The sequence below is a fragment of the Mauremys mutica genome, chromosome 9 (genome assembly GCF_020497125.1).
Source record: "Mauremys mutica isolate MM-2020 ecotype Southern chromosome 9, ASM2049712v1, whole genome shotgun sequence".
Classification (NCBI taxonomy): domain Eukaryota; kingdom Metazoa; phylum Chordata; order Testudines; family Geoemydidae; genus Mauremys; species Mauremys mutica.
Window position 1 is genome coordinate 94,939,926 of NC_059080.1, and position 24,432 is coordinate 94,964,357.

The 24,432-nt window shown below is 44.3% G+C and overlaps 1 protein-coding gene across 3 annotated transcripts in view; it reads left to right on the forward strand.

The window, feature by feature from the left end:
* Positions 1 to 24,432, forward strand: part of FXR1 (FMR1 autosomal homolog 1) — a 77,124-nt gene that overhangs the window by 51,526 nt on the left and 1,166 nt on the right. For 2 of the 3 annotated variants that reach the window (XM_045029216.1, XM_045029213.1), the window contains exons 9-16: positions 9,462 to 9,540; positions 13,482 to 13,591; positions 14,822 to 14,908; positions 16,555 to 16,762; positions 17,949 to 18,152; positions 19,222 to 19,422; positions 20,400 to 20,480; positions 23,238 to 23,329. In XM_045029216.1, coding sequence (XP_044885151.1) covers positions 9,462 to 9,540; positions 13,482 to 13,591; positions 14,822 to 14,908; positions 16,555 to 16,762; positions 17,949 to 18,152; positions 19,222 to 19,422; positions 20,400 to 20,480; positions 23,238 to 23,329 — 1,062 coding nt within the window. The remainder of the gene's footprint in view (positions 1 to 9,461; positions 9,541 to 13,481; positions 13,592 to 14,821; positions 14,909 to 16,554; positions 16,763 to 17,948; positions 18,153 to 19,221; positions 19,423 to 20,399; positions 20,481 to 23,237; positions 23,330 to 24,432) is intronic. The other variant, XM_045029215.1, reaches the window with a different exon arrangement.

Genomic DNA, 24,432 nt, shown 5'->3' on the forward strand with positions numbered 1-24,432 from the left:
GCTCCCGGTACCGAGACGATCGGCACCGGTACCCGGCACCGTCCACGGACAGACTGGTGGCATCGACGGCGCAGTCCCTGAGCGCCTCTGCCCCCCCGTGGCCTTCCCGCCAACCGTCGGTCGCTTCACACGACGGCAGCGGTGCAGATTACCGCGCGGACCCACAAGGACAAGACCTGGGTCCTCAGCAATGGGGCTTCTGGACCCCCTGGGCTTGTCACGAGGCTCAGGGCGCTCCTTCCCTTCCGCGACAGGGGCCCTCTGAACACAGGGTGCCGGAAGCCACCGTCAGCAGGCCCCCTCCATCGCCTCCGGTTGAGGTTCCACCGCCGCCGGTGCAGGCAGAACATCCCGTGGAGGCGGCGGCTTCGCACCCCATGGACGAGCCTCAGCCACTTCCCATTGGCCAGGGCCATTCCTCGTCTTCATCGCCCAACGAGGCGGTGGCGGGATCCTCGTCATCCGATCCCCCACCGATTGACTTACGTGCCCATCAGGACCTCCTTCGTCGGGTGGCACAAGCTGTCAATCTCCCGGTAGCAGAGGTCGTCGAGGACGAGGACCCGATCACTAATGTGGTCGGAGCGGAGGCCCCCATGCGAGTGGCCCTGCCTTTTGTTCGGACTATCCAGAGAAATGCCACCACACTCTGGCAGTCACCTGCGTCCGTCCCTCCCACTGCCCGCGGAGTGGAGCGGAAGTACTCGGTACCCCCGACTGGGTACGAGTACCTGTACACCCATCCGACCCCAGACTCCCTTGTTGTACAGTCGGTGAATGACCGGGAAAGAAATGGGCAACCCGCGCCAGCACCGAAGTCCAAGGACGCGCACAGGATGGACCTGTTAGGCCGAAAGGTCTATTCGGCTGGCGGCCTCCAACTACGCATAGCCAATCAGTTGGTTCTCCTGGCCCGCTATGCCTATGATAATTTCGTGGCCCTCTCTAAGTTTACAGAGTTGGTTCCCACGTCCTCCAGGCAGGAGTTCTCAGCCCTGCTAGAAGAGGGCAAGAAAGCTACCAGGTCCTCCATTCAGGCCTCACTGGACTCTGCAGATTCCGGAGCCAGGACCTTGGCATCTGGAGTAACAATGAGGAGGATCTCCTGGCTGCAATCGTCCACCTTGCCGCCAGAGGTTCAATATACTTTGCAAGACTTGCCCTTCGATACCAAGGGCCTATTCTCGGAGAAAACGGACTCCAGAATCCAGACCCTTAAGGATGGGCGCATTGCCATCCGCACGCTGGGCATGCACACGCCTGCGACGCAGCGGAGATCCTTCAGGCAGCAGCCCTTTCGCCCGTTCAATCAGTCCAGGTCACGGCCTGACAATGCACGCAGGGGCAGACTGAACCGCCGTAGACCATCGGGCAATCGGTGTACCCAGTCCCAGGCGCCTTCCAAGGCCCCCCAAGGGCCGAAACAGGCGTTTTGATGGGACGCCCGAGGACGGCCCATCAGTCTCTCCCCTGGATCCTTCCCCGTTATTTTTCAATCGTCTTTCCCACTTCCTCCCGGCGTGGTCCCAGATTACATCGGACAACTGAGTGCTACACACGGTAGAGTCTGGTTACCATCTTCAGTTTGTTTCGCCCCCACCCTCCCACCCACCCACCCCGTCCCTCTTCAGGGACCCCTCTCACGAGCAAGTCCTCTTACAAGAGGTCGAGTCTCTGCTGAGCTTGGGTGCTATAGAGGAGGTGCCGAGTGATCTGCGAGGCAGGGGATTTTATTCCCGATATTTCTTAATCCCCAAGGCGAAGGGAGGTCTACGACCCATACTCGACCTCCGAGAGCTCAACAAGTACCTTGTCAAGCTCAAGTTTCGCATGGTGACCCTGGGAACTATCATTCCCTCCCTGGATCCGGGAGACTGGTTTGCCGCCCTCGACATGAAGGACGCATATTTTCATGTCGCCATTTACCCTCCTCATCGGAGCTACCTGCGTTTCGTTGTCAACAATACGCACTACCAGTTCACAGTGCTACCCTTCGGCCTCTCTACAGCGCCGAGAGTATTCACCAAGTGTATGGCAGTGGTGGCCGCGGCCATCCGCCGTCGTCGGATACATGTCTACCCCTATCTCGACGACTGGCTAGTCCGAGGACCATTCTGCCAACTGGTGGCGTCCCACATGGCAACGGTCCTAGCCCTGTTTCAGCGTCTAGGGCAGGGGTGGGCAAACTTTTTGGGGCGAGGGCCACATCTGGGTGAGGAAATTGTATGCAGGGCCGGGGCAGGGGGGGGGTGGAGTGCGGAATGTGGAGGAAGGAGCTCAGGACAAGGGATTGGGGCAGAGAAGGGGTGCAGAATGTAAGAGGGGGCTCAGGGAAGGGGATTGGGGTACAGGAGGGGTACAGAGTGCAGGATGGGGCTCAGGGCAGGGAGTTGGGTGCAGGAGGGGTGCGAGGTACAGGCAGAAGGCTTAGGGCAGGAAGTTGGGGGGCGGGGGGCAGGAGGGGTTTGAGCTCCAGCCCGGTGCCGCTTACCTAAAGTGGCTCCGGGGTGGCAGTGGCGCACACCAGGGCCAGGGCAGGCTCCCTGCATGCCTGCCCTGTCCGCACGCCACTCCAGGAAGTGCTGCGGCCCCTGGGGGGGGGCAGAGGGCTCTGCGTGCGCACATGGAGCCCTTTGCCTCCCGGCCCGGGGGCTGCTTCTGAGAGCAGCGCCAGGCCCGCAGCACCACCAGGGGTAATCCCGCGGGCCGGATCCAAAGCCCTGAAGGGCCGGATCCGGCCCGCGGGCCATAGTTTGCCCATCCCTGGTCTAGGGCTTATGATAAATGCCGAGAAGTCGATGTTGACCCCTTCGCAAAGAGTGGAGTTCATCGGTGCGGTCCTGGATTCCAATTTGGCCAGGGCCTGCCTGCCCCAACCTCGGCATCAGTCTTTGGTCTCTCTAGTTCGAGACCTACAATCTTTTCCACGGACAACGGTGCGTTCCTGCCTCCGCCTTCTGGGCCACATGGTTTCGTGTACGTTCGTCACTCAGTACGCGAGGTTGCACCTTCGCCCGTTTCAAATTTGGCTTGCGTCCGTGTACAGGCCCCACCGCAACTCCATCGATATGGTAGTCACGCCCACGAAGCTGGCCCTCGCTTCGCTCACCTGGTGGCTGGACCCAGCAGTCGTGTGTGCCGGAGTCTCTTTCCGCCCTCCTCAACCATCCGTCACTCTGACCACGGATGCGTCAGTGTTGGGGTGGGGGGCGCACCTAGCCGACCTGCACACCCAAGGTCTTTGGTCGCCCCGAGAGCTCTCCCTCCATATCAATGTCAGAGAGCTGCGGGCGATTCGCCTCGCCTGTCAAACCTTCTGCTTCCGTCTCCAAGGGCGTTGTGTCGCGGTGTTGACGGACAACACAATGGCGATGTTTTATGTCAACAAGCAGGGTGGAGCCCGATCTTCCCCGCTGTGCACGGAGGCGATGCTACTGTGGGACTTCTGCATAGCCCACTCCATTCACCTGGTGGCGTCCTATCTTCCAGGGGTGCAGAACACGCTGGCCGACCATCTCAGCAGGTCGTTTCTGTCCCACGAGTGGTCCCTCCGCCCAGATGTGGTACACACGATTTTCCGGAGGTGGGGGTTTCCCCGGATAGACCTGTTCGCCTCCAGAGAGAACAGGAAGTGCCACCAGTTCTGTTCGTACCAGGGTCGCGCCCCGGGCTCCCTGTCGGACGCATTCCTCTGCCCCTGGATGGGTCACCTACTATATGCCTCCCTCCGTTCCCGCTCGTACATCGGGTGCTTCTCAAGCTTCGGAGGGACAGAGCCCGCCTCATACTCGTCGCTCCAGCCTGGCCGAGACAGCACTGGTACACTCTGCTGCTCGAGCTATCGGTACGAGATCCCATCCCTCTACCCTTATGGCCAGACCTGATAACGCAGGACTTCGGCAGGCTCCGCCACCCGGACCTGCAGTCCCTCCATCTGACAGCCTGGTACCTGAGTGGTTGACCCACGCTGAGCGGGCTTGTTCGACGGCGGTCCAGCGAGTCCTGCTGGAGAGCAGAAAGCCCTCCACTCACTCGACCTACCTCTCTAAATGGAAGCGATTCGCCATATGGTGCGATCAGGGAGACATGAATCCATTCGTCGTACCTATCCCAACGATCCTGGACTACCTCTGGTCACTTAAAGAGCAGGGTCTCGTGGTCTCATCGTTAAAGGTGCACCTGGCGGCGATATCTGCCTTCAGGCCGCCGGTCGGTCATCGGTCCATCTTCTCCGATCCGACGGTTTCCCGCTTCCTCAAGGGTCTAGAGCGTTTGTTCCCGCCAGTGCGGCCTCCGACTCCGCCCTGGGACCTGAATCTGGTCTTGAGCAGGCTCATGAGAACCCCCTTTGAGCCCTTGGCTACGTGTTTGCTGCTCCACCTGTCGTGGAAAACAGCTTTTCTCGTCGCCATAACCTCAGCGAGGCGAGTTTCCGAGCTCCAGGCCCTGACGGCCGGTCCTCCGTACACCATCTTTCATGCGGACAAGGTCCAGCTTCGGCCCCACCCGGCCTTCCTCCCTAACATGGTGTCAGCCTTCCATGTAAATCAGGACATTTTCCTTCCCGTTTTTTTCCCGAAGCCTCATGCCTCGAGTCGGGATCAACAGCTGCACACACTGGATGTCCGCAGGGCCCTTGCGTTCTACATACAACGGACAAAATCCTTCCGGCGTTCGCCTCAACTGTTCATAGCAATTGCAGAGCGCATGAAAGGCAAACCGGTCTCCTCTCAGAGGATTTCCTCATGGGTCACTGCATGCATCAGAACATGCTACGAGCTGGCTGGTGTGCCAGCTGACCGTCTTACCGCTCACTCTACGAGAGCGCACGCCTCCTCTGCCACCTTCCTGGCCCATATCCCCATTCAGGACATCTGTAGAGCGGCCACCTGGTCTTCTGTCCACACCTTCGCTTCCCATTACGCGTTGGTGCAGCAATCCAGAGACGATGCAGCCTTTGGCTCCGCAGTCTTGCACTCTGCCACGTCTCACTCCGACCCCACCGCCTAGGTAAGGCTTGGGAATCACCTAACTGGAATGCATAGGAGCAATCACTCGAAGAAGAAAAGACGGTTACTCACCGTTGTAACTGTTGTTCTTCGAGATGTGTTGCTCCTATCCATTCCAGACCCGCCCTCCTTCCCCACTGTCGGAGTAGCCGGCAAGAAGGAACTGAGGAGCGGACGGGCCGGCTGGGGTATATAACTAGCGCTATAGCGGCGCCACTCCAGGGGGCGCCCAGCCGGCCCGCCGGTGTTGCTAGGCTAAAAATGTTCCGAAGAGCCGTGCACGCGCGGCGCGCACACCTAACTGGAATGGATAGGAGCAACACATCTCGAAGAACAACAGTTACAACGGTGAGTAACCGTCTTTTACTTAACTTAGGAAGGAAAAATCAAATGCACAGCTACAAAATGGGGTCTAACTGTCTAGATAGTAGTAATGCTGAAAAGGATCTTGGGGTTATAGTGGGTCACAAATTGAATATGAATCACCAATGTGAAGCAGTTGCGAGATAGGCTAATGTTCTGGGTATATTAACAGAGTGGACATATATAAGAAACAGGAAGTAATTGTCCCTCTCTGCTTGACACAAATGAGGCCTCAGCTGGAGGATTGTGTCCAATTCTGGGTGCCACACTCTAGGAAGGATGTGGATAAATTGTAGAGAGTCCAGAGGAGAGCAACAAAAACACTAAAAGGTTTAGAAAACCTGATCTGTGAGGAAAGTCTGGAGAAAGTAAGACTGAGGGGGGAACCTGATACGTCTTCAAATATTTTAAGGGCTATTATAAAGAAGATGGTGATCAGGTTTTCTCCATGTCCACTGAAGGTAGGACAAGAAGCAGTCATCTTCATCTGCAGCACTGGAGATTAGGTTAGATATTAGGAAAAACTTTCTAACGATAAGAATACTTAAGCATTGGAATAGGCTTCCAAGGAAGTTTGTGGAATCCCGTCATTGGAGATTTTGTCTAACCTGGTCTTAAAATACTTGTCAGGGATGGTCTAGGATTATGTAGTCCTGCCTCAGTGCAGTGTGCTGTACTAGATGACCTCTTGAGGTTCCTAACAGCCCTATGTTTCTATGATAATCCCTACCACATGGCCCCACTGTGCCCACTCCCCCATTCTGTGGGGGCACCGGGAAAGGTATAAGCCCCCCAACACCAGGTGGGAGAGAGCCTGTCTAGACTTACCCCGACCACTCCTCAGACCCATAGTGACTGTGTCCAATCATTTCCTCCTTTGGAAACCTTCTTTCTTACTGCCAGTTTATGGAAATAGTTCTGTAGCTCAAGTGGTGTCCATCTTATGCTGAATGTTCAGGGTTTGAAACCCTGCCGATAAATGCATAATGGAGGATTATTACAGTTGCACAGAACAGAATTGGCTTTTACTCTTTAAACAAAAGAACTCCTAGGAAATTACATTAAAAAAAAAGTGTTAGTTATTTAGGTTGCCAAGTCAAGTACTGGAAAGTTATGAAATTACAGGTTTTTCCTGGCCCATGCATGGTCATGGACACCTTTCTCATCCCTTGAAGACCTGGACTTAGCAGATGATCACATACCCAACACCATATACAAGAAAAAACAACTTGACTCAACTCATTCAGCCAGCAAATTGGACTGAAGATCAGCCGCAATAAGATAGATATCATCTATCTTATTGCCTCACCATCACCAGTATAGATAGAGTATTATGTTCTTACCAATGTAGAAACATTCACATGCTTGGGCAGCACCATCAGCTAGGATGGTGGAACAAGCTAGGACATTAAGAACAAAATCCATAAAGCCAGGAACACCTTCAGGAGCTTAAATACAGTCTGGAAATCATTGAAACACAACACCAACACCAAACTCAAAATTTTTCAGAGCTGCGTACTTTCAATATTACTTTAGAGTGCAGAATGCTGGGGAATGAGAAAGTGTGACATGTCCAAACTGTCTTCATACCACACAACCTGCTTCAGAAAAATCTTCTGAGTTTGGTCATGTATCCACACGTGCAAGATCCCATCCCTCCTTAAGATCTCCTAGGACCTAGTAGAATTGATGAGCCCACCTTCCGAACCCCTTGCAACTGCAACTTGCTCTCTGATGCACCTCTCTATGAAGGTAACATTTCTAGTGGCCATTTTCTTGGCCAGAGGGGTGAGAGAGTTAACCCCTAGCATCAGACTCCCCCTGCACTGTTTTCCATAGGGATAAGGTTCATCTTCACCCTCACCCAAAACTTCTCACTAAGGTAGTCTGATTTCCTGATCACTCTCATTAGAGTGTGTATGGTAACACCCATTGTTTCATGTTCTGTGTGCATATATATATATTCCAGTGTATTTTCCACTGCATGCATCCGATGAAGTGGGCTGTAGCCCACGAAAGCTTATGCTCAGATAAATTTGTTAGTCTCTAAGGTGCCACAAGTACTCCTGTTGTTTTTGCAGATACAGACTAACACGGCTGCTACTCTGAAATCTGATTTTATGTTAACCAGGCAGTCTATTTGCCAACTTTCCAAAACTTCACGCTCATAGAGATGAGGAGAGACTGCATTTGTTGGATGCCAGAAGGGCTCTAGTTTTCTCTCTGGAGCATACTAAGTCCTTTAGGTCTTCTATTCAGTTGTTTGTTGTGATTACAAACAGAACTAAGGGCAGTCCAGTGACTACTCAGATGATTTCATCTGGGATCTCTTCATGGATTCATTTATGCTACTGGTTGGCTAATCTAACCCCACCAGTTAGGATATTGGTGCATTCTACTACAGCACAGGCAACATCAACAGCTTTCTTGGTGCAAGTACCTATAATGGACATTTGTAAAGCAGTGACTTGTTGTCATCTGCCTACACATTTGCTTTGTATTATGCCATTTCCTGTCAGTCCAGGGACAATCCCAGTTTCAGACGGGATTGCCACGGAGTCCCTGGGCGATGCTCTGGAACTGCTCCCCACAAAGCCAGTCAGGACTTTGGGGAGTCTCCTCTCCCTTAGAGCAGACTGTCTTCAGGGCAAGAAGCTTACATGGCTTTACCTTCCTGGGTCTGACCTTGGAGCATTCAGCATATGCCCCTCCGTGCGCTTCCCACAGCATGTCCACCCAGGTGGGGTCCTGGGGAAGTCAGAGGGTCCTGCATGCACCCCCACTTCGCGGTCAGATGTAACTTTCAGCCAGCCAGTAAAACAGAGGTTTATTAGATGATTGGAACACAATCTAAAACAGAGCTTTTAGGTACAGAGAACGGGACCCCTCAGCCGGTTCCATTTTGGGGCCCAGCGAGCCAGACAACCCCATCTGCCCTCACTTCCCATCCCCAGGCAGCTCCAAACTGACCCCCTCCGGCCCCTCCTTCTCTGCTGAGTTCCTTTCCCGGGCCAGGAGGTCACCTGATCTCTTTGTTCTCCCACACCTTTAGCATCCCCTTACAGGGGGGAAGGGCCCTGGTCATTAGTTGCCAGGAGACAGCGTGTCGTCCAGAACTGAGGCACCCACACAGTATTCAGAGGAAACATTAAGAACAGTCCCACTTCGTCGCAGGGATATCTTACAGTTGCCTCCATGTTTGTCTCCTTGTGAGTTACCTACAATGGGATGGACATGTGCAAGCACTGAAGAACAAAAAACAGTACCAACCATTCAGTAACTGTTTGTCTTTGAGTTGTATTGAATATGTCCATTCCATGACCCATCCGCCTGCTCCCTTGTTATCGGAGTCTGTTCGGTACAAAGGAACTGAGGGGAGTTGGGAATGGCTCTGCCCTCTTCTACCTGCACACGGTGGTGCAAAGTGACGGGGTGCTTGGACCACCCCAACGGGTATCACTGAGGGGAAAAAAAAATCTGTCAGTTGTGCACAAGATGAAATGGACACATGCAACACCTCAAAGAACAACAATTAGAGAAGGGTAGGTAACCATGTTTTCTTTATCTCTCTTTTCTGTTAGTCTTTAATGTGCCACCGAACACCCTGGTTTTTTTTGTGGATTCAGATTAACACGGCTACCCCCGATATTTGTTTTTTCTTTGTGATGTTGGTTATATAGATATTTCTATACAAGCATATTGGTTCAGAAATTGTGTGTGCCATTTTGGGGATAAAAGAATATATATCCTTCCGAATTGATGGTCTCTCTAAAATTCAATGAGCTGTTGCAAGATAACATAAAGGGGGTATTTTTGACAATTGGTTTTAATTGTGGTAAATTGCAGAATATAAAAACCTTGTTTTAAATAGTGTAAAAACATTGGGGATTTTTTACTATTTATGCCACTCTCTTGCCACTGTTTTGTTCCTGAACTTTTTAAACTCGGTTATTTCTCTAACATTTAGTTCAAAACTAGATTAATTTAATCTCATTCCTGCTGTTGTCTGGAGGTTTTCCAGCTGTTGTAACAGGGCTTTATTTTTAATATATTGCATTCAAAATAAACTTCTGTTGTGTTCATTTCTAGAGTGCTGATGCAGTAAAAAAAGCTAGAAGTTACTTGGAATTTGTGGAAGATTTTATTCAGGTTCCCAGAAATCTTGTTGGTATGTAATACTGCTAAAAGTTTAAAACACTTGAAAATTTGAGGAAAGGAAGTCTGTTCAGTATGACTATGCATAGAAGACTTAGATGCCAGTATTTGACAGTTTTCTCCCTTCACTCAGAAACTAAAACCTTTTAAATAACAATAGGTATAATAGGAATGTTGAAAATATCTGTTGCATATGTGGATATCTTGTTGTCAATTCTATCTTGTAATTAATTTAAAAATATTAAATAGCATGCTTAGATATTATGGTTGCATTTTGAAATTAATAACAGATTCAGACTTCTGCAGTCATATGCTTTTAAATTCCCTGCTTGTGTAAAGTTTAAAATGATAAATGGGAGTGGGGGGAATGGAACCTAAAAAATCGTCTTTAAAAATGAATGTTGAAAATGATTTTTTGAAATTAAGTTTAAAAGAAAATAATTTCCTTTGAACCCTAAGAATGGCATGGTGATTCAACTAAGATACCATTGTCTAATGCTTGGTCCTAGTTGATTGGTTATGTCTTTTGCATGGTGTGCTGCAGTATACACAAGCAACAGTATGATAGTCACATCCTTTCATGTATGCTAATCATTCTTGAGGTATCGTGTCCTTTTAATTTAGTTTTTTAATCTGGGGGCAGAAATACTTTTTTTATGGATGAAATTCCTAAAACTGTAAAAATGTATGCTTCAGCTGGTTCCTTAAGTACCCTTACACAATCTCAGAGCTGCTCACAATTAACTTTGAGAACTCCTGGAGGACAGGAAAGGTCTCAGAAGACTGGAGAAGGGCAAACATAGCACCACCTATCTTTAAAAAGGGGAACAAGGAGGACCTGGGGAATTATAGACCAGTCAGCCTAACTTCAATACCTGGAAAGATACAGGAGCAAATTATTAAACCATGAGTTTGTAAGCACCTGGATGATGATAAACTTATAAGTAGGGCCGAGCCAGAAATTGCCAGTTTTTTTGGGAGTCCCCGATCAGAGGGTGGGCAAGGCACATGGAGTTACACACACCCAGATTTCTGCCTGAAGACACCTGACTCATCTCCAGGGCAGAGGCTGGAGCAGAGATGACACATGGGTGGAGCGCAGGTCACAGCCCTAACTAGATTTCTGACCACAAGGGGTGACAGGGCCAAGCTGTGGCTCCCCGCCCTTGGGAGGGGGAGAGGCTTGCAGGGAGGCACTGACTGATGGGCTGGCGCTGCATCCTGCGTCTGCACCAGCCACCATGACAGGGATTGTGACACTGCCCCCAACCTCAAATGTGAGGCCGCAGGTACTCCCTTCAGCACCCCCCCCCCAGTATCCCTTCCCAGTACACACACACCCCTCCGGTATCCCCCCAAATACTCCCGCCAGTAACCCCCCCCCATACCTCCTCCTAGTATACGCACACCTCTTGAGCATCCCCCTCTTTGTTTCAGTAAACAGATTGGGCTAGTTTTTAAGTGACTTTGGGCTATTAATGCAGTAGAAATCTGGCAACCCATCTGACTCATCCCAGGGTGCAGGGCAGAAGCTGGGGACTGGTTGCTGTTGAGACTCACTGCCAGCTTCTCCCCTCCTCACACAGGCTTATGCTAAGCAAAACCTCTGAGGAGGTTCCCCTGGGCAGGCAGGGCACTTGGCAGCGTGGCACTGGGCTCCTTCACCATGCTGCAGAACTGACAATGCTTGCACCTGCTCTGGGCAGTGTCCACAGCACCTCTCCCCCATTCACCTCCTCTGCATACAGCTGGCTCCTGCCCCCTCCCCTCAGCACACAGCTGGCTCTAGCCCTCAGTATTACAATACAATACAATATTTTTTTCATTAATGTAATGCATATTCTGAATTTCCAAAATATACAGCTTTGAAAATCTGAAATTACTCTTGTTTTCATTGCTGGAAAACGCTGGCCCTAGTTATAAGGAATAGTCAGCATGGATTTGTCAAGAACAGATCTTGCCCAACCAACTTAATTTCCTTCTTTGATAGGATTGCTCACCTAGTAGATGGGGGAAAGCAGTAGATGTGATATGCCTGGATTTTAGTAAGGTTTTTGACACAGTTCCACGTGATTCTTATAAGCAAATTAGGGAAATGTGATTGAAATTACTATAAGATGGATGCATAACTAGGTGAAAGACCATACTCAGTGAGTATTGATCAGTGGTTTGCTGTCAGATTGGGAGGGCGTATCTAGTGGGGTCTCTCAGGGGTCAGTCCTGGGTCTAGTACCATTCAGTATTTTCATTAATGACTTGGATAATGGAGTAGAGAGTATGCTTAAAAAAATTTCAGATGACAGCAAGCTGGAAGGACTGGAAGGCACTTTGGAGGACAGGTTTAAAATTCAAAATGACCTTGACAAATTGGAGAATTGGTTTAAATTCAACAAGATGAAATTCAGTAAAGACAGGTGCAAAGTACTTCACTTAAGAAGGAAAAATCAAATGCACAACTGCAAAATGGAGAATAACTGTCTAGTGGTAAAGGGATCTGGGTGTTCTAGTGGATTACAGACTGAATGAGTCAACAATATGATGCAGCTGCAAAAAAGGCTAATATTCTGGGTGTATTAACAGAATGTTGTATGTAAAACACAGGAAGTAGTTGTACTGCTCTACTCAGAACTTGTGAGGCCCCAGTTGGAGCACTGTGTCCAATTCTAAGCACCACAATTTAAGAAAGATATGGACAAACTGAAAAGATTCCAGAGGAGAGCAACAAAAATGATAAAAAGATTTGAAAACCTGACCTATCAGGAAAGGTTAAAAAAACTGGGCATGTTTAGTCTTGAGAAACGAAGACTTACGGAGGACCTGATAACAGTCTTCAACTATGTTAAGGGCTGTTACAAAGAGAATCAATTGTTCTGCATGTGCAATGAAGATAGGACAAGAAGTAATGGTCTTAATCTGCAGCAAGGGAGATGTATGTTAGATATTAGGAAAAACGTTTTAACTATAAGGTAGTTAAGCCTTGAAATAGGTTTCCAAGGGTGGTCATGGAGTGCCCATCTTTGGAAACTTTTAAAAACAAGTTGGACAAACACCTGTTAGGGATGGTCTAAGTTTACTTGGTTCTGCCTCAGTGCAGGGGAGTGGGCTTGATGACTTCTCAAGGTCCCTTCCAGCCCTAAATTTCTGTGGTTCTATGATTAGGATAATTCCTGTCTCTTAAGCTGTTAAAAAATAAAGGTTGTTCCCACTTCCTCTTCAAGATAAAACACACATTTTCCTAAAGCTCCTTGTCCCAGTGTACTTCAGTTTTATATTTCCTCTGATAAAAGACATCTCATCAAGCAGAGTGCTTCTAACATCATACTTTGTCATGGGTTCGGTACTAGGAGAGGAGTGCGATCTACTGAATCATCAGTTCCAGCTACTGAAAATATCCCCAATTTTGGAAGTCAGTTATAAAAGAATTACTACTCTATGTCCCATCACTGTTTATCTCATGAGATTTGACAAGATCACTGTCAAATCTCATGAGGTGGTATGACTGTAGGTCTGAAAGATCTCTGTTTCAGAAGGACTTACTTAAATTCTGGGTTGGCTCCATTATATAGGAATCTCATGTTTCCTGGTTCCGGTTCAGATACATTGAAATAAAGCAAGAAGAGCATGTAAAATTATAGTGCCATTGAATCCTAGCCCTGATTCAGCCTCACAGTTTAACCTAATCTGAATCCAGCAGCCACCATCCATGACAAATATCTGATTTGTACACTGCATTGATTCTCCCACTGGTACCTTGTGTTGTCATTTGCACCTATGTAAAGTAGGTGAAAAATGTGACATAAAGTCCAAGGTAGTGGATAATTGGGCTCATAAAGTACGACTTTTATTTGATTACTATTACTGTTTTAGAATTTGTAACTTGGAAATGACAAGGAAACTATGTTAAAGAAAACTTTGAAGCATTGGTTCAAAAATAGCTATTTTCCTCCCCTCAAGGAAAAGTTATTGGAAAAAATGGAAAAGTGATTCAGGAGATTGTAGACAAGTCTGGAGTCGTCCGGGTGAGAATTGAAGGGGACAATGAAAACAAACTGCCCAGAGAAGATGTAAGTTATTTAATCTTTCCTTCAACTATTAAACTTGTATTTTTGAAAACTACATTAATGAAATTTGTTAACAAATGGTTTTGGAAGGAGCAAAGGCGATACTGTTTACTATCTGTTTAATATTAACAAAGTATTCGTAGAAAGTTGACAAGTAGGGGAAAAGGTGAGGTACTGGATCAGCCAGTGGGTTAGTTTGGGATCTCCATTTCATATATAGCCCAGGTTGTTAGTATCTAATGGCTGTTTGGTTGCCTATGAGACATTATTTTGGTCTCAATCAGTTGCTGGTCAACTGGTATCCATATCACAAAAACTACTAGAATTGATACTAGATGGGAGGGACTCTTCTTGGCATTCCCAGGAGAAAGGCCAAAGCACTGGCTCTGGAGATTGAATTACCTTAAGGATGATCCTTGTAGGTTTTGGTTGAGGCACATTTGTGGGTCAGAGTGTAGAGGAAGATAACAGCGTAGCTGCCAGTGCTGTACCTATTCTGTGGATGTACAGAGGACTTCACTCGCCAGGGCTGTCAAACCAGCACCTTTCACCAGCAATAAATTTACATTTAAACTTCAGCAACTCAGAAAAGTTGATTAAATAATCATATATTTCTCAATAACACATTCTTTGATTTGCAGTACCATTTCTCCCACAAATACCTGATCACCTGCACAACTGTCATGTGCTTGCTACACTCTTTATTCATGATAATATTCTATATATAATGAAAACCTAGAGTTAGAACTTTGATCCCTTTAAGGTTCATGTGTGCTGAAAAGCTGGTTTAATTAGCTAGTGAAGGATTCTCCCTTTTGGGGGGAATTTGGGAATGGCATAAAATCACCACAGCTACTCCTGTGCTGGCAACTAGTGCAGTGAGCATGGCTGGAAGGTGGTATGGCCTGACCATCCCCATGTCCCAGCAGTCTGCAGCTGCTGTGAAATGGCTTCTTGGGGCCATAGGCAGCCAAGCATAAATTAAACCAATCCTGAAGCTTCTCTAACTTACAGTAGCCCAAGGTTCAGAGAAGTGCAGAAATGTCTGTCACTGTTGCCTCCTTCCCCTGACTGTATCTAGTGTATGTTGGATACAGCCCAAGGTCCAGGCTACATTGTTATGAGTGGTGTTTGTCATTTATTCACATTACTTAGGCAGATAATTTGTTCCTTTTGTGGTTTTGATAATGTGTTTCTCTTTTTGAGAATGATTATAGAGTTTTGTTTCTACAGGGAATGGTCCCATTCGTATTTGTTGGCACTAAAGAAAACATTGGAAATGTCCAAGTTCTTTTAGAATACCATATTGCCTATCTGAAGGTACGTTTTTATCTGAATTTTGGAAATGCTTATTAGAGGAAATCATCAATTTATACTTACATTCTTGAGTAACACCTTTACTTCAGTGGGTGTAGCAGAAGTTCAGTTCCTTTCAAGATTAGCCCTAAGGTTGGATGTATGGCTTCAACTTTGTTCCCTTGCACATATAATTTAAGGCCAACATAATGCATGTGATCACAGGTTATCTAAAATACAAATAAGGTTAATAAGGCTGCAGGAGAACACTGTTGTGTATATTTGATAAAAAGTGTGTGATCTCAAAATTCATCATATTGTCTTGCAGACATGCAGGGAAGCAGAGATAATGTGTTTTAACCTACATTTTTTGCGTGTCCTAACTTAACAGTCTAATCTTAATGTTTTAACATATCTTCTCCTTTGAGTGATTCTACATGTATGTAATTCCATATTATGTGTGCGTATGCCCAGTGCACTCAAATTGGAGACTGCAAGCTAGCATTACTCATCAGAGCAGCACATGTGCTTCCTTGTGCTGTGGACCAAGGGTATAAAAGGGGGCAGAGTCATCCTCATCCCTTCTCAGTTGCTCCTCAGTGTATGTGGCTACTAATTGGAGCTCCCCATAGTATCTGGCTCATGGGCTCTAGAGCCCTTACTTGTTTGCAAAGACAGCGTTCTTAGTAGTGATAACATCAGTAAGGTGGCTTCTGCACAGATGATCTGTAACTGGATATCATTCTGCATCAGAGCTTGTTACAATCTGGCCAACGTCACACCTGCAGAGAGCATTCTGGCTCATTTCACCAGAGGTGAGGCTATCTCTGCAGCATTTTTAAACAACATCCCAGTCATGGACCTGTCGCTGACCTGCATATGGACTTCGATTCACACTTTCACAAGACACTGTGCCATTACAAGATCTTCTAGAGTTGATGCAGACTTAGGGAAGTTTGTTCTTCAGCTCATGTTCAAATATGCTCTCAGTTCTCACCACCTAAGGAGTACTGCTCTGGAATCACCTAAAATGGAATATATTTGTGCACAGTCACTGGATAGAGAAGAAACTGTTACTTAACTGTACGACTGTTTTTCTTCAAGATGTGTTGTGCATATATATATTCCACAACCCACATTCCTTTCCTGCTACATCAGAGTCTGAAGATATCAGGATTCCTGTTAGAACTGAAGTAGGGGTCAAGGTGGCCCCACCCTTTATATTTCCAATCCATGGCTTGAGCAGGTGCAACACACATGTGCCACCCTGACAGATAATGCTAGCTAAAAGTCTCTAACTCTAGGTTTGTGCGTGCCCAGTGTACTGATGTGGAATATATATATGCGCAACATATCTTGAAGAACAACAGTTATGGTTCAGGTAACTTGTTTTTGCATGTGATGTGCTGACTCCAGCTTAACTAAGCACAAAGCATAAAAAAGGAACTAAGCATTAATGAAGCATAAGGAAAGTAAATTCGCTGCTACATCAGGCTTTCTCTGGCCTTCAGACAACTATCAAATAGATGACAGAATATTGATTGGTAATGAAAGATCTGAAAACCTGTTAAACATACTCTGCTAAAATGACACCGAGGGTTGAATTCATTTTCTAACAACACATAATAATCCTATAAAACTGGTTATGATTTTATCTTCTCTGAATATAGGAAGTAGAACAGCTAAGGATGGAGAGGCTCCAGATTGATGAACAACTGCGTCAGATTGGTATGGGTTTCAGACCTTCTTCCACCAGAGGTCCTGAAAAGGAAAAGGGGTACACTACTGATGAGAGTACTCTCTCCTCAGTACAAGGGTCCAGGTCATATAGTGGAAGAGGGAGAGGTCGCAGAGGCCCCAATTATACGTCTGGTTATGGTGAGTGTTTTTAAATTACAGAACAGGTATGGAAACTTCTGCCTAGGAAAATGATGCTGTGGTTTATTTTTTAATATATATTTCATTTTTAGATATGTTACTTACAGCTAATGGTGCGAGTCTGTCACAGAGGTCACGGAAGTCATGAATTCCATGACTTTCCAGGACCTCTGTGACTTGTAAAGCGGCTGGTGTGACTGGGCCGGGGGCCACCTGATCTGCTTGGGCGGTGCTTACCCTGGGGGGAGGGGACTCCCCAGAAGCAGCCAGTATGTCCAGCTCCTAGGCGGAGGTACAGCCAGGCGGCTCTGCACACTACCTCCACCCGCAGGTGCCGTCCCTGCAGCTCTCATTGGCTGTGGTTCCCGTCCAATGGGAGCTGTGGAGCGGGTGCTCAGGGTGGGGGCAGCACCCGGAGTGTCGTGTCGCCATTTTGTACTCTTGGTGAATTGTGTATTAAACTGGAATGGGTGTTGTACAGTTGGCAGTATCTTGATGTAGTACATAACAAACTCTTTTATCTCAGGGAGTTCAATTTTCAAGGTGTTGTACCTTCATACGAGAATCACAAGTGGCCAAAATATTTTCATTCCTGATTACTTCAGTGTTTGAGTGCTTAAAAAGGCAGGAGTTGTATTTTTAATCCAGTAAAAAATTATGGAGAGTTTGTTACCCAGAAGTATCAGATTGAGATTTATGACTATAACTTAACATAGTAGTTAAATTGTTCAAACCAGCATTACAGTAGTTGCATGACTGAGTAGTTGCTTAGCAACTCTTTAAGGTGGGAAAGTTGTCCTTTGGAATTTTTAGAGAAGTTGCCTAGAAACTGGATCATATAGCCCGTGTGTGTGTGTGTGTGTATATATATAGATGGAATTAATCCCTCAGTGCTTGTGTGTCCATGTACAGAAAGACAAAATAATGTACATTATGCATGAATTGCACTTGTAAATCACTACAATTGCATAATAAATCGTTGACCACGTTTTTCATATTATTCCAAAACAAAACTAAGAGTCTTCTAGAGAGTAGGTAAATATCAGTTAAAACCTAAAAACCATATTTTGATATCAGATACACGTGAATCCCTGTGGTCAGTGGGATTCCTGTGTGCATCTGAAGCTAGAATATGGCCACAAATTTCATGTCCATCTCTTTGTTTTTCTTTTTTATACTGTTAAAGGTACAAACTCTGAGCTGTCTAATCCTTCTGAAACGGAATCTGAGAGAAAAGATGAACTGAGCGATTGGTCACTGGCAGGAGAAGATGACCGGGAGAGCCGACATCAGCGGGACAGCAGAAGACGTTCTGGAGGAAGAGGGCGTAGTGTTTCTGGGGGTCGTGGACGTGGTGGACCACGTGGTGGGAAGTCATCCATTAGCTCTGGTAGTGTGTTGAAATATATTTTAGGTTTAATTTTTATTTTAGACAACTGGCTGTATTTTCTCTTCTTAAATTAAGTAAATCGCTATTTTAAAGTATGTGTATATTTTTTTGAAATATTGCAGCTTTTTTAAAAATAGCAGGCTGTATATTGCAAGCCAACTATCAAAATTTAGATATTTACAGTTGGATCATGTCAGTCATGTACAGTCATGTCAGGATTTGCATGTTTTATACACCATGTTGTGAAAAAGTTTAAGGGCTTTGCTTTTCATCCCATCTCTCCCTAACTCCCAGTCCTCACTCTTCACCAGCCTATACAGATAATTAGACTTGGAAGAATTTGATTTTTATTTTTTTCCTAATTTTTACTATTAATGATTTTTATTTTTAACTATATGTATTTATTTTTACAGTCCCTAGAAATTAAGGGGGGGTAGGTATAGGGGTACGGTTAGGTCAGTGCTGACAGCATGGCTGCAGGGGGCTCTTAGCACTAACACCAGACCTGCAAGGGGCTCCCTGCATGGCCAAAAGGCCCAAGACAGCAGGGCACAATGTGTAGGGGAGGTTGCAGTCCTGGCCCAGTGGAGCAGAGACCCTCTGCCAGGATTGCCAGGAGGAGGACAAGCCCCTGGCTGCAGGGCACTGCTGAACAGTTCCTGCCCATGGCGGCTCCCACACTCCTGTCTAGTGAGCAAGTGAGCAGGACTGTGACATTGGAAGCCCCCGCATGTATGTATCTGCTAACTAGGTGTAGAGGGCTGTTCAGCAAATAAATGGATTAAAAACTAATCTTCTAAAAGTTTCTTTTAAATATTACATTGGGGGGTCTCTTGATAATATGCTGATGTGTTCTCCTGTGCTGTGGTTCCCTAGAATACACCCTGTTGGATTATTGGAACTAGTGAAAAAGCCAGAGTAACTAGCATATAACCATAACTTTTACGTACGGCAATGTACTGCATGATTTTATACATTTTTGTATTTTAAAATGTATAATGAAGTCAATATGACCGACTATTTGTAACTGAAGTTTGTCTTAGATGGACCTTTTCCATATGATATTTAGTGCTTAAAGATCCGGACAGCAACCCTTACAGCTTACTTGATAACACAGAGTCAGACCAGACTGTGGACACTGATGCCAGTGAATCTCATCACAGTACTAACCGTCGTAGGCGGTCACGCAGGCGAAGAACTGATGAAGATGCTGTTCTGATGGATGGAATGACGGAATCTGACACTGCTTCTGTTAATGAGAATGGCTTAGGTATGTTATCAGTTGGGAAACAGAACCACAGAATGAGTTATCTCACAAAAGATTGTTCTGAATCGGCTGTGTAAGTGTTTTGGGTTAAAAAAAATAATTATTAACCTTTTCTCTTTTGGTGAAAAGTCTTCCACATGCATGGAAGTACCATGAGGTTTCCTTTTCTTACTGGTCTCTACTGCTATCCTATACCATGTCCATAATACTTCTGGCTAAGAGAGACTTTGTGGGTCTGCTTTAGTTTCTGTCGGTACTGCTGTTGTAATTAGTGCCTTCTGAGGCTGATTAGAGAAACAAGGTGCTCGTGGTTCTCCTTGGGCCAGAATCCTACTTCCTTAACCCTTGGCAACTTGAACCTCAATTTAGGAAAGCACTTAAACACCTGTTTATGTTTGTCCCCATTCAGCCTATGCTTAAGTGCTTTCGCTGAATAAGCCCCATTCACTTCATCAATATTTGCATAAGTGCTTTCCTGAATGGGGTGCTTTCCTGGATCTGGGCCTTGAGGAACAAGGGGCTAGTATCCAGAATATAATTGTTGTCTCTCAAATATCAAAAGTATAAAATTAACCACTGAAGAATCATCTGTCAGTAAGACAAATCTTACTGCAAATGTAAGGAAAACTTAACTTTCCAATGACGCGGGGCTGAAGATCAGCTTGTTAGTAGTCTAGTAGCAGTTTATATTTGATTTATTATATGTTCAGAAACCACATACAGGCATTGATTCAGCAAGTAAACTTAAGTGCATGCTTAAAATGAAGCATGTGCTTGAGTTTTTTACTGAATCTGGACCAAACTGTGAAAGATCAAGTTTCTAATCAATTTTGAATGCTTCCAGTTCAAAATTCCATTTTCTTTCAGTATATCTTCTTTTGTTTTCCATGTTAATAAAAACAATCTGTGCCCATCCTTAAACTGCTGAAGAAAAACAGTTTTATCGTCAGAATAGTTCATGGTAAACTTTGCAATTGCAGATGATAGTGACAAAAAACCCCAGCGACGCAATCGTAGCCGCAGGCGTCGCTTCAGGGGTCAGGCAGAAGATAGACAGCCAGGTAACTCGAGTGGAGCTGTGGGTAACCTCGGATCAAAAGCATGAAAGAATGTCATGTGTCTGCTGTTTATGTATATCTATAAATATATATATATATAGCTGCACTACTGTAAATAAAAATTACTTAATAACTAATAAGACTACTGTGTATAAGACAAAAAACAATTCTCACAACAGAACATATTTAATTCATAACCTGTCTAATGAAACTAACTTTCATTGTCCTTTAAATTTTAATTTTTTACTTGTAAATACAGCTTATGCTTCTGATGCTGCGCTCCTATTGAAGTCAATGGCTAAACTCCCATTGAATCCAGTGGTCCAGAATCAATCTCTGTAAGAATACTGGGACACGTTGTGCACTTACACCCGTGCAACCCCCTGAAAGTGACATGACCAAATATTTTTAAATTTTTCACAATTGGCTCTTTTCATGTGAGAGGAAGATGGCTTGGAACAGCAGTGGTGGCATGGGTTAGTACTGAGGTGCATTGGCAGAAGAATGTGAGATATTTTACATGACATCTGCCTGCCCTATGCTTGTATCAAGCCAATTCTATCAGTCCCTCACTTTTATGGACTTAGTAAATCATCCAAAAATTGAAAAAAGACATTTTAAATGAAATTGCATGTTTCTGGTTTTTTGGTACTGTGGTTTGAGGCATTTCTTTTATGTGTACTAACACTTCAAATCTTAAAGGTGAATTCTCTGATTTTCAGTGTTTCCTGTTCTAGAAAATGTGTGACTGCAAATTCATAAGATATTTTGGTAAATTTAAAGGGATGTTTTCCAGCCTGCTATGCTCAAAATATGACTGTTTTACTTGCATCTGTTTGCTGAGGGTCATGTCATTGTTTATATGTGTAGGTTTTTCCTGAAACACATGCTTCAGTGCTCTTTTTAAAAAAATAAATCCAAACCGTTCAGTACTTATGAGCATTCTTTAGTCCTATAATACCTAGATGTGTACTTACAAAGGAAATAGATTGGTAAGAAAATCAATTTTAGCTTCAGCTTTGCCATGGGTTATTGTAAATGAGAAATATAATATTAGTCAACATTTGAAATGCCATGATAGCATTTCCCTTCAACTGAAACATGCTTTATTAAAAACTCAAAAAAAAAAACAAAAAAACCCACAAACCAAACTACCCCTCAATTTTGCTTTCAAGCTATTTAGTTTCTCCCCATATTTCAGAAGTTGAATGAAGATTGTGCTTTTCTGTTGTTCAGAATAAACTTTTATTATATTAGTACATATTTGTAAATAAAATAAAAGACAGCTCAATAGCATGTTGGGTTGTGAGAGTAATAGTGAAAGATCTGTAGTTTTATAATGTCCTCATGGATAATGTTCTCTTGCTAAATTTTTTAATAAATGTATTATAGGAATAAATGGAAGGAGATTATAATGATACTCTTATGGCAGAGATGGTACTGAATCTTTTTTTCCTTTTGTAATGTGATTTTTAAAATTCCATTAGTTTACGGTAATTATGAGAACATGAGAAAAGCTCACTGAATAATCAGATGTTTAAAAATCAATATACAAAATTAGTTTTCATTTGAGACAGTTAGTTGTAATGTTTCTCTTATTGTTGCACAGTTTGGATGAATATTTGTGCATACAAGTACATGCATATCTATTCATGCGAGTAGTTCTATTGCATGTATGTAAGCCACTGGGTGTAAAGTAGTATTTTAAAGGAGCACCTTTCCTAGTACTGAGAACTGAATTGTTCTCAAAACTAGGTAACTCTTGAGCAGTTGCACGCAGTTGTGAAGTGTCTAATAGTAATGGAACAGAGACCAAATTAATACATTTTGCTTGGACCCTGATATAAGTCTTACCATTTTATCACCATTAAACCCAGAAAAATAGCTAGCTGGAGTTTGTCATGCTAAATATAATTATTAATTGTTATACAATGGATTATTGGATAAGCTCTGTAACTTCTTTAGGTTCATCACCTCGTTGTTTATCACTTCAAAATGTATAATCACAAATATGTGTTCTAGAAGTACAGAGTTGCCTTTGAATTGCAGGAGCAGACAAGAAATAGCAGGAGGGTATGCTTAGTTCATGAAAACTCTGCAAGAAATAAATACTTTAATATTACTTTATTTTAAAATTTTGTTTTCCCCTAATTCCACCTATTCCTCTCATGTTTTTAATCTCCCTTCAATCTATTTATGGGATACCGTAGAGTGAAATTTCCTTACATTTTATATGGTACCATAGCTGTCCACTTCACTTCCCAGTCAGTAAAATATACCAATATAAACAAATTCCCTTTCTCAGAGTGCTTACAATCTAAAGTGTTTTATGTCATGAAGAGAGTTCAGTGATAGTCCTTCTTTTCAGATTGCTTAGCCTACACCTACCTCAAACTAGAATTATTTTTTTATTTCCCCTAATTACAGCCAAATTCTGCCTACAGAAGCAGAGTTATGTGCTCAGCTACCACTGATTTAGTGGAAGCCATGCATGTTTATCCAAGTATATAATTTGATCTTTACTATGAAATTATTATAAATTAACTGTTGAGTTAATTATAATTTTTCATCACCCAAAGAGTTGCTAGGTGATTCACAAATAAGACATATTTATCAGCTATAAAATCTATATTTTTTGCATAAAGTGCAGAAAATCCTAAACAATGGCACTGTAGCAAATTAGCTCACTGTTAAACATGAAATAATCTGAAAAATATTTTGTAACACTTCAGCATCTTTAATTTTTCTTCCCTCACACAGTCACAGTAGCTGACTACATATCGCGAGCTGAATCTCAGAGTAGACAAAGAAACCTCCCAAGGGAAACATTGGCCAAAAACAAGAATGAAATGGTAAGAAAAAAGGAAGAAAACTCAAAAGTTTAAAAAAAAAAATATGCTGCATTGTTTTGCCCTCTCTTCTTTAGTGATGGGAATGCTCATAGTCTTTCACAGTTGGGGAATGAAAAACCCTATTGATAATATAATTGATGCTAACTAGCAAGGCAGATATATTTTTACCTTGTGAATGTATATTTGAAATAGGTCTCAAAAGTACTTTGTTTCCATCTTCAAGCCAAATTTATGACATCGTCAATTTTGCAGATAATTTATGAAATCAGGTGGTCTTTCGGAAGATTCTGGTGTTTTAAAACCACTTTATCTTTTGTAAAGAGGAAACTGTTTGAGATGACTATAACGTCACAAGAGAAAGTGACTGAATACACAGCAGTTGATTTTCATCTCTTGTTGAATTATAAGTCAGACTTTTAGTTTATAAGTAAGTTGAATTTACTGCATCTAATGTAGTACTCTAAAATTAGAAGTCCGTACCCCAATTCCTTAGACACTTGCCAACAATAAATCTCTTTTAATCTTCAAAGCACTTTATGAATAATACCCATGTCACAGGAGTCATAAGGATTATTTTTTATATTTTACAAATGGGGAAACTAAGGCAGAGATTCAGTGACTGGCATAAGGCTAGAGAGGCTAGAATGAATGGTGTAGAGATGTGTGAATAGGTTCCCAGTTTACCATTTCATAATACCAGAACAAGGGGGCATTGAGTGACATTAAAGGGGGCAAAATCAAACTGAAGAAAGGAAATACGTTTCCACCCACCCACAGAATATTTCCATTTATTGAGATGACAAGCTTAGCAGGATTTGAAAAGGTATTATTCATTTATATGGATAACAAGAATAGCCAATTATACTAGTAAATACTAAAAAGGAATAGGGGAGATTTGAAAGGGATATAAAACCTAATGCAACTTAAGCCAAACTCTCATTACTGGGGGTTAGGAGGAAACTTTCTTGGAGGATAGATTATTCCATAACTGCCAACTGCAGGGTTTCTTGCACCTTCCTCTGAAGCACCTGGTGTTGCTCTCTATTCGTGACAGGATAGACCACTGGTCTGATCCACGGTGGCAATTCCTATGAGGGAGTTGG